At 30.0% G+C, this 10,044-nt stretch overlaps 2 protein-coding genes across 2 annotated transcripts in view; one reads left to right on the top strand and one right to left on the bottom strand.

Moving 5' to 3' along the window:
- The window catches only part of LOC111049637, a 52,767-nt gene extending 50,874 nt beyond the window's left edge, over nucleotides 1-1,893 (bottom strand). Inside the window, exons 1-2 of the mRNA XM_039438837.1 lie at nucleotides 1,778-1,893; nucleotides 455-569 (exon numbers count right to left, since the gene is read on the bottom strand). Of these exons, the coding sequence (XP_039294771.1) occupies nucleotides 455-569; nucleotides 1,778-1,782 (120 nt within the window). The 5' untranslated portion in view covers nucleotides 1,783-1,893. The remainder of the gene's footprint in view (nucleotides 1-454; nucleotides 570-1,777) is intronic.
- Nucleotides 1,894-3,887: 1,994 nt separating this feature from the next.
- Nucleotides 3,888-9,790, top strand: LOC111049636. Its single transcript, XM_022335764.2, has 4 exons — nucleotides 3,888-4,210; nucleotides 6,694-6,888; nucleotides 8,063-8,174; nucleotides 9,474-9,790. The coding sequence occupies exons 1-4, from the start codon at nucleotides 4,154-4,156 to the stop codon at nucleotides 9,731-9,733; spliced, it is 624 nt and encodes a 207-aa protein (XP_022191456.2). The 5' UTR covers nucleotides 3,888-4,153; the 3' UTR covers nucleotides 9,734-9,790.
- The last annotated feature ends 254 nt before the right edge of the window (nucleotides 9,791-10,044 follow it).

The following is a 10,044-nucleotide window of genomic DNA, read 5'->3' on the forward strand; positions in this document are numbered from 1 at the left end:
AAAAAGAAGAGAGAACGAAGAGCTTGAGAGAAAATGAAGAGGAAGAAAGAGAGCCAACGGTAATGTGTTATCTATAATACACACATGATAGATGGATAATATTATTATAGAATAGAATTATCATCACTTTTTCAAGTGCATTGAGTACATGATAATTCATTATTACATAATTGCCCACTACACTTCTACTTAAGAACTGTACTTCAACTGTACTGAACTGATCTTCCTTGATAGGCCTAGAAATACCCAAGTAGTGTAAATAAAAACATAACAATGGAAATTTCATTCATTCAGAATAATTTTCTGTCTCATCCAAAACTCAAAATTGCTCACAAAACTGACGCACTTCAGAGAGGCAAGGTGTTCCTCTCCAATAGTCATCCACAAGATTTTTCTAAGAGTTTTCCTTATTGTTCCTAGAATTGGATAATAAGATAATCCACTGAATACTCACCAGTAAAAGAGTTATGATGATGCAAGAGATGAATTGCATCTTCATTTTAGATCTAATTCTCATCGAAAATATGACTTCAAACATATTGTGGGCTCTATGACATGCCTTTAGGTTTCTGAAAAAATATCATCATAAATAAATTATTATTTCAAAAACTCTTACTTGGAAAGCTAATAAAGCATAGTTCAAACACTGTCTCTTCAATTTCGAATGTCAATACAAGTTTTTTTAAAATCTATTCACTCAGATTCCTTATCCTCACAACTTACAATAAAAATTATATGCGATTGTTTTCAAATTTACTTAACTTATAATAAAAAATTGAGTGTAGTAATTTTCGTGTTTGATTTAAAAAATGCATTTATTATCATACCGTACTCAAATATTGTCATTTTATGATATAGGTTTCTACTACATTAATCAGTTTTCAGCCTTTGTATGGAATTCATAGAATCTTGAAGAATAATGCTGTGTGCTGTGTATTACAAACACTATGTATTCCGATTGTATTGTGTGTGAATGGAGATATCTGAAATTATTTGTCGAAATAAAACATTTTCAGAACTTACAAGTTTGTGAACTCATTTCAATGTGGAGAATGTGTTACTGAGAATAATATTGAGAAGTAGCGTGAAGAATTTTAGGTGAGGCAGAACTTGGATAATATTGTATAAACAATGTTTTTGGATTTGTGCGAATTATTTCTAGTCCACTTTCTTGAATAACGATTTTCCATAAATTTTGTAATTTATTATTGCTATGCTACTCACGTCATAAACAAACTTCCAGGATCAATTTCTATACATTATACATTTTTTGGATTTTTGTAAATAATTTCTATTTCACTTGACGTAGCCTACTTGAGAAAGAATTTTTATCGAAGTTTTTGTTAATTATTGCTATCATGCTACTTTATCAACTCTATGTTTTATTTAATTTTTATGCAAATGATCTTCGGAATAGCACTTTCTTGGAGTTAAATCGATTAATATTATGTTTTACTCACTTAATACATAAAATTTTTGTCAATAATTATTGCTATGCCACTACTTATTATTACTTCATCAAGCCACTCTTCGGATCGGTTTTAATACACAGGAATAATTCATGTGAAAGGATTATTCTTTAAAAAGTCATTTTTTTATTTCTGCCAATTATAGGTACTTTTCCTAATAATTATTTCAATAAAAATTGTTTGCCAGTTTTATTGCTAAGCCAATTGCTAATCTACTTTTATATTAATCATTGACCACCTGCTCGCGAAATATATAAAAATAACAATACTTTTTCACAATTTTTGTCAATTATTTCTATGTTACTTACTTCATCAACCCACTTTTCGGATCGATTTTCGGTTGGCTGCGACACCGCGAACTGCCAAAAACGAAATGAACGAGGACAAAAGAAAATTTGCAACAACTTTGTTCGAAAACAAAACAAAGAGCGAAGAACAATTGAGAGGATAATTGAAAAAGTGTGACGACATTCGTCTAACAACTACAAAAATACGGCTCACAAAAGTAACAGGCTTGATATCAAGGAGAGAAAGATGGAAATAATTCGTCCAACAGTAAGAAAGTAACAGAAAGATTGGGAAAGGATAAAACTTAAAGACTTGATATCAAAAAGAGAGAGATGGCGAGAGCCTAACAACTGTTACAGAAATAGGCTATGTTTCATGAAAGCAAACTGAAAGACTAAAACTGAAAGAGAGATAGAATGGAAGACATCAGCAAACTGAAAGACAGTGATGAGAATAATGTAAAGTAACGATAATGAGATATGCAAAGAAATATAATTATAATAATGAAAAATTAATGAGATCACAAAACTTCAACAATACCTGACAACTTGTCAAATTTCTCAAAATATTTTCAAATAATACCTCATCAGTGATCCATTTTAAAATACTATAATAGAAATGGAATTGCATTCAAATTGATATTGAGAAAGGTTGTAGAATTAATTCAGGCTATGAATTGTTCATTAATAGAATAAAGCTTGATTCGTCTTCAATGCCACTGAACAGCGCTTCTATCACTCCGAGAGAAAGTTTGAAATTAATATGTTTGGAGGAACGATGAGTTTGATAGTATGATTGGTGTTTGGGAAATTATCAAAACATAAAACTTTAAAAAGCATATACAAGTACGGAAGCTTTCTCTATGATAATATTTATAAGGAAATTTTATTAGGAATTTCATGATAATGTCTTTTGTAAAGGAATTTCATCTAATTTTCTTATTTCTCTGGAAAATTGATGAGCATCAGACATTATTTTGATAAAGTTTGAAGTAAAATTACTTGGTAATACATGTTTAAAAAAAAAAGTTTTTTTTGCGGAATATAGATATATAGGAAAAAAATGTGGTGGAAACTGGAACGGACTGATTAATAATTTATAAATGCAAAGTATTGGAAATCCCCATTGAATCATTGTCCATACAATAATTGAGAAAATATAGTCTTGAATGTATAAATAAAAATTAAGACATCGAGATGCAGACATTCATTAGAGAGAAAAAAATGATTACATAACAATTCATATAGCCTAGAAGATGAATATTTTTCTTCAAATTGTAATAGCCTACTACAATATAAAGATAGAGAAATAGAGAAAATTATTACAAGATAAAGATATTAAAAAACTGATTTTCCTAGATAGTGATATATAGAAATACCATTATCAAATTTTTACCAGCACTGAGACGTTGTTTCATCAATAAGGAATAATAAAACTTTGAGATTGTGTTGGAGAAGTAGTCCTTCTGAATGGTATGGATATCCTCCAAAACGTGATTCGCTAGTATATCAAAAGGGTGAACACTGATGAAGGAAGGATTGTAGGTCATGAATTTCCTCATTTTTAATTCATTCATCGATGTGAAGCTATATTATCAAGATAATATTAATGATAATGAGTTTGTTTTAATAGGCTAACTACATGATGTTAACGATCATAGAACAGACATAGGCTATTTCTACAACAATATTCTTAACCATATAGTAGATGGGGTCTATCGGAGATTGACAATGGTGTAACAACCGAAATCGGTCTTTCTAATTTTCGATAAAATCGTCTGTACGTGGTTTTTGACAATTTCTTAGTATTTATATTCAACATAGTAGATGAGCCTACAATACAAAGTATTACTTGAGAGATTTTGTATAGAATGAATATTGCAATGAAATTTATTTTCCTATTTTGGAAGAATGCATCAACTTATCCCTTGTTAAGAAGCCCACATTGATTGATGTTTCCAAATATCAAACCTCAAACACAATCTAACAATAAAATATTCTTATAATATATTTCCCATTTCCTGTCTGAACATACTTGAAGTTTTGAAATATACTATGAACCTTATCAGTATACCTTCCCAAGGTCAATAATTTTCGCAAAAATTCTGAAGAGAATGAAGTCATGTGACCTGGATACTGTGTGGAGTGCATTTTTTTCTCATAGGAACAACTAAACATTTTAGAGCACCGGGAAAAAGTCTATGACGATTTCTCAAATTGGTCTCTCCGATTAAAATGATATCTCAAGTAGGCTACAGTACTTTAGAGAGATACTAGAGCTTTTAATCGGCTACTCCAATTGATATTTCAGTTTGCAATTTTATAAATTTGGTATCATTGAGAATTCAAGTTAGTTGTGGAGTTGTTTTTGTAGTAGGCTAATTAGACATCATCACAATGAGAGGAATTCAATTAGTTACTTTGAGTATTATGCTCCTGACAGGCCAGCAATTGGTAATTATTTTTGTCAACAATTTATAATACTATCATCATCATCATAATTGAATCACTAGTTCCCATTTATATTCTTTGTCGACTCGATTTCCTTTATGATATAGTGATTTTATAATAATTACTTTGAAACTATCAAGTAGGCTAGCTCTATAGAAATGAATAGATACAAAATTGATAACTTTCAATGAAATCTTGATTATTTTCCATTGTTGGAAATGGAAGTTGAGTCAATCGTATTATAATATCACAGAGAAACGAAAACTATATTTTCGTTCATCTCTAATAATTATTCAGAGAACTGATAATTTAAACTGATCTTCAAAAATATTTCGTTCATCTCTTATAATAATAGAAAAACGAAAACTATCTCGAACGAGAATGTTATAGTTTTATATTATGATCGTAATGTTTTAAAACGATTTCATCCATATCTGATAAAATATAACTTGAGATTCAAGATTTCTTATAAAAAATGCTTGTGCTATGTTTATATTATAAACTCAAAGCTTGTAAGCTTGACCAAACATGGATAATATACGTTTAATATGGAATTAATAGTATTAATACCTACCCAAATAGAGTAGGTGACGATTATATCATAGTTATCATATTGCTATAGAGAGGTATACTTGAGGTACAGTATGATAATTTATTCTAAAATTATTGTTTTTAGCAATTTCTTGAGTAAGGATTCTCTTTTATATATGTAGGGAGACTGGGGCTAGTGTGGACACTTTTTTTCATTTTGCTATAAAAACTTGGAAAACCGTTATTATCGACCAAATTCACATACTTTGCATAGGTAATCTATTTACCTATATAACAGACTCAGAACATGTGCAAAAATTAATGTTCTGGGGATGGAAATCTAATTTTAAAATAATTCTACAAATGTCTACTCTAGCCCCTATATGGGGCTAGAGTAGACAATCAATATTTTCGAGTGGGGCTGGAGTGGACAAAATAAAAAATCTAATTTTTACAATACTTTTATAATACTTTTATACTTTTATACTTTTTCTATTTGAGAAATCTGTGAGTCATTTATAAGATTAAAAATGGAATAATAAGTTGAAATTTCTAAGCCTTTAGATTATTTGATATAATAATTTTTGAAGTTTACTTCAAAACTAAAATAATTGGCTGTCCTCTTTGTTCCTCTTTGTTCCCTATCATTTTATATTTGTGTATAAACTCTTCTGAATGATGAAATTACGCAAACTTAAGAATTTATTTATTTATTATTCATGCAAACTTATTCATATACTTACTTATTTATTTATTCATCCAATCATTTACAATTATCATGATCATTAGGTACATTAATTCATTGAAAAAATATCTTATTATAATATTGGATATCGGTTGTCATTCACAAGCTTTTTCAGATCAAAAGTATCAAGCCAAGCTGGATTCCTACATCATATCAATGACAGTGACCGGCAAAGAGGCAATATAATCTATTATTTTAAATTGGTCTGTTTCCAAGCAGCACAACCTAGCAACTGGTCCTATAAATATTATTGGGATGAAATTCTTACTATACCGGTCAATTTTACTGTCACTGATATAAATGGGAATCCAGATTTGTTAATAAAGCATGGATATTGACTGAACCTTGTGAATTTCTGTCTTATTTCCTATAAATTTCTCTTCTTGATTCATAAAAAATAAAATATTTCATAAAAACATTGTAGCTATAAAATACTTTTTCCAAGTTGTAATCTGAATATTGACTAATAAACCCTTTAAATTTCCATCTCAATCGAGATCAATCATTTTTTCATCTCATATCAATTGATAAAAGTAATATTTGATAGAAATAAATAAAAATCTAAGTAGGTTCCTTGAAAAAAAAACATCGAACTGTTTATTTAATAGTAGCCCTAAGTTAACATAAAAAAATCTATGTGTATTGTTGGAATCATAAACGCTACCTTTAGGTAGCCTACCTACCTTAGGTATTGCTAAAATCATAAAGCCTACTTTAGGTAAAGGCCACTTAAGGCTACCTTCGAACTATTGAGTAAACCTCTGATCATTTATGTTATGCAACAAGTGACTCATCATCATCTCGATTTGAAAATAATATATTAAAAAATACTGTACTATATTGTTCTGAATGAATGGATTTATAATAAGCTTTTCCTAGAATGAATGTCTCATTAGATCTTTCAAATTTCCATCCCTGTTTCTACGTTATTGCTGTCTTTATTTATAATGTGTGAGGTTAATATTTTATTCCAATGAATATGAAAAGCATGAGCTTCTTTTACCTAAATATATTGAGTGAACCTTTGACATCGTCGATATCTCATTTTCAGAATCTTCAATGGAACAAAATTATTCAACAAAAGAATTAAATTTTTTAATTTATACCTGATGAGGATTCTTTTACACTTCAGATATTAGTAATCTATTCAAATTCATATTTTGTTCCAACAACTCTCTCATATTGAATAAGAAAAAATATTCTTTTGCAGGTTTCAGGCAGCCCAGCACCCTCGGCAGGACTAGTTGAGTCCGTTATGTCAGGACTGAACAATGTAATTCAAGATTCTTCTACAGTCGAGGTTGAAATGCAACTAAAAAGTGCTTTGAATGCAGCAGGCTGCTCGAAAGATGCTGTTGATTTATTGAAATTTTCAGCGGGGAAAGCATGTATCGCTGTGTTCCAGGTAAGAACAAGTTATTGAATATATAATCAATAATATTGGTAATGACAATTCTATTTCAATACGAGCGGGTGCTCCGCAAGGATATGTTCAGAGCAAAACAGATTGAATTTAGTTTTATAGATCCTTGTTGATATTGAAAGTATTGACAACTTACTGTGCAATTTATTCCCGTACAGTAATGATTTACAATAGAGAAACTATTTAATTGGGCTTTTATCTTTGTATCACAAATTGAAATATATTTTTTAATTATTAAAATTATAATCAATTGATCAATAAGAACAAAGGTTTTGTAGTGTTTTATACATTAAATGAATGAATGAAAGAAAAAACGAAAATCAGCTCATAACCATCCTGGGAAAATTAGGAATCTTCAGGCTATGCAAAATTTCAAGTTGATCAGTTCAATAGTTATTCAGACGCGATGATGCGACAAACATGAATCTCGTATACCTTACATGAGCCAACTCCTTCTATTATGGATAGTATTTCGCTCATATATATAATATATAGATAGCCTATGCATATATTGATATAGATTAAACATTATTGAAGTGATAAGTTTAGTAATGTACCGGTAGTTTAAAAGTAATTAGTGATTAGTTCAGCTCTTAGTTTATAGTTATTATTTCAATGTCATGTGGGCCCAATCAAAAATGGTTTCTAAAACAAAGAAATAATTAAATTCATAATTTTTTAAAATCTGCCATCATTAAGCTGCGTTCACACCAAAGTTAATAGCAAAATGTGAATAACTTAATCCTTATAGATTCTATCAGATTGAACATATCTTATCATGCACAATCATGATGAACATATGTGTTTGTTAAGTTCCGTTCAATCCAATAGAATCTATAAGGATTAAGTTATTGGACATTAAGTTATTATTAACATTTTGTTAATAACTTTGGTGTAAACCCAGCTTAAGGAGTTGAATTTGTAACAAGATTGTGTGATTCCCAGCTTGATATAATATATCACTTCATAAAATGGTATCAAACATGAGCAAAATATTTTCAAAGCTTAAGTGCACGGTATTCCCCTACATTCACGGTAAGTGAATGAATGAATAGGCCTAGATAGGAAAGTATGCAATGTTGTCGATTCTAGACAAACACAGTGTACGATTTATTTCAAGTTATGATTTATATTATTCGTTTTATGAAAATTGCAGGCGTCTGTATCCTACCAGCAATTTATTTTGAACATTATCTACGCCGTGGAGAAAATGAAGGTATATACCGACTACTCATGCTTCCTGGGAAAATCAAGCTACATACGAGAACGTAAGTTGTATTATTTTTTCCTTTGTTAGTTAAAAAATAATCCCATAGTATCCTACCGTGGGTATTTAAGAAAAATTCTATATGAAATATATTTGTGTTCTATCAGGTGAAAAATAGCACATCACGCACAACACAACTGTAATATGGAAATCCACTTTCGTTTTCACTTTTCGCGTTTTCGCTTTTGTGTGGATGTGACACAATGCCACAATACTGAGATTGAAATAGTGCTCTACCTGATCTCAAATTGTGAAGCACCAGAAGAATTTCGAATTGTACATCTAAATGATAACAATCGGAAGATATTGTTGATCAAAAACTAAAATTCATCAGAATTGATTTTTTCTTTAATTTTACTCATTTTTGAAAAATCATAGCTTAGTACTAATTGGAGATAGAAAGTTCCTAATGATCTTATTTTATTCAGAATTGTATAATCAAAAAAAAGACGGCAGCAAATTTTTCTGTCCGATTACTGGATTTGGCATGAATAGCTGAAAACTGGAAAATGAACAGAAAATAAGAGGTTTTTGGGCTATTCACCTAGCACAAGAAAATTTTTCATGAAGAAATTAGTTCTGGACTTCTTCCATGTATCCAAATAATATATTAAATAATCAGAACTACAATATAAATATAATATTCTACAATATGTTTATCAAAATAAATTACAAGCAACAATGTATGGCCTATAGTGACTGGACTAATATTCTCTCATGCGTTTTTAATGTTGTGTGGAATGATAGATTATTGATATAATGCTTTATTTTCTGAGGATGAAGCTCAACATGCTATAATGCATGAACAATGAAAGGAATATGATTATTATTGGGACTATATTACTTCACTTATGTGGTAAATCAAAAAAACAATTTTGATCATCATTTCATGATCCACATAAAGCCGTGTCCACACCGAACAAATGTTCGACAAACATGTTTGTTAAAATAGTTTGGGCAAATTTTATTATGTTTGACAATGTTCCCCGTGGCCAGTGTGTACACGTCACCAAACAAAATATTTTTGTAAGTGGGGAGAACAGGTTTTATGTTTAAAAGCTGCTTTACAGCTGTCAACACTGAAAATGTTTGGGAAAACAGTAATTTTTTATTTGACAAACAATGATTGTCCAAACTTTTTGAAATGTTTGTCACTGAGCTCCTCAACAAACATGTTTGCCGAACATGTATGTAGAACATTTTTTCAGTGTGTGGATGGCTTTATAATAATAATAAACAGAATCAAACTCGCCAGTGGTTCGGAACCCACTTTTAAAACAAATTTCACGTTTTGTTTCAGTGAAATGCTACCTGGATAACCTGAATAAAAATATGGTCATCAACGAAGTCCCGACTTTTTTCTCACAAGTCAAATCATTAGTAGATGAAGTCAACAAAATTGTCGACTTGTACAAGGACAGCTACAAAAATTGTCTGGATGAGCAGACTTCCCTCACTTATGAGATTGGAACCGAGCAATACTCCAGCCTGGAGTCACTTGTTCAGTCACATTGTCCAGCTGGAACTTCCGTGGAGAAACTGAGGAACAACCAGAACTAGTTGCTTCCAATTATTGTGATTGTCTCAAAATAAAATAAGACTTTTTCACATCCCATATAGCAGATTCACATCATTGTAAATATAGTACCTATACAAGAAGGAAATTGGAATTCTAAGTAGGCCTACTCTTTATTAAAAGATTTTATTCACAACATATACTATTCACATTATATAAATAATATTTATATAAAAAATTATGTTATAATATTCATAAGCCTAACATATTATGTTGTGAATGAAAGTTTTTTTATGAAAGGGTAATTAGTTTTTTTCCTGATAAATAAGGGTAGCTCTCAGCAAAAAGTGAATTT

This window comes from Nilaparvata lugens, chromosome 12, assembly GCF_014356525.2.
Source record: "Nilaparvata lugens isolate BPH chromosome 12, ASM1435652v1, whole genome shotgun sequence".
Classification (NCBI taxonomy): Eukaryota; Metazoa; Arthropoda; class Insecta; order Hemiptera; family Delphacidae; genus Nilaparvata; species Nilaparvata lugens.

Bases quoted from the DNA above. Each gene is read 5' to 3' on its own strand.
- LOC111049636 (XM_022335764.2), top strand. From the start codon at position 4,154: ATGAGAGGAATTCAATTAGTTACTTTGAGTATTATGCTCCTGACAGGC. The intron at 4,211-6,693 runs GTAATTATTTTT...ATTCTTTTGCAG, and splicing joins TCCTGACAGGCCAGCAATTG to GTTTCAGGCAGCCCAGCACC. The intron at 6,889-8,062 runs GTAAGAACAAGT...TGAAAATTGCAG, and splicing joins CATGTATCGCTGTGTTCCAG to GCGTCTGTATCCTACCAGCA.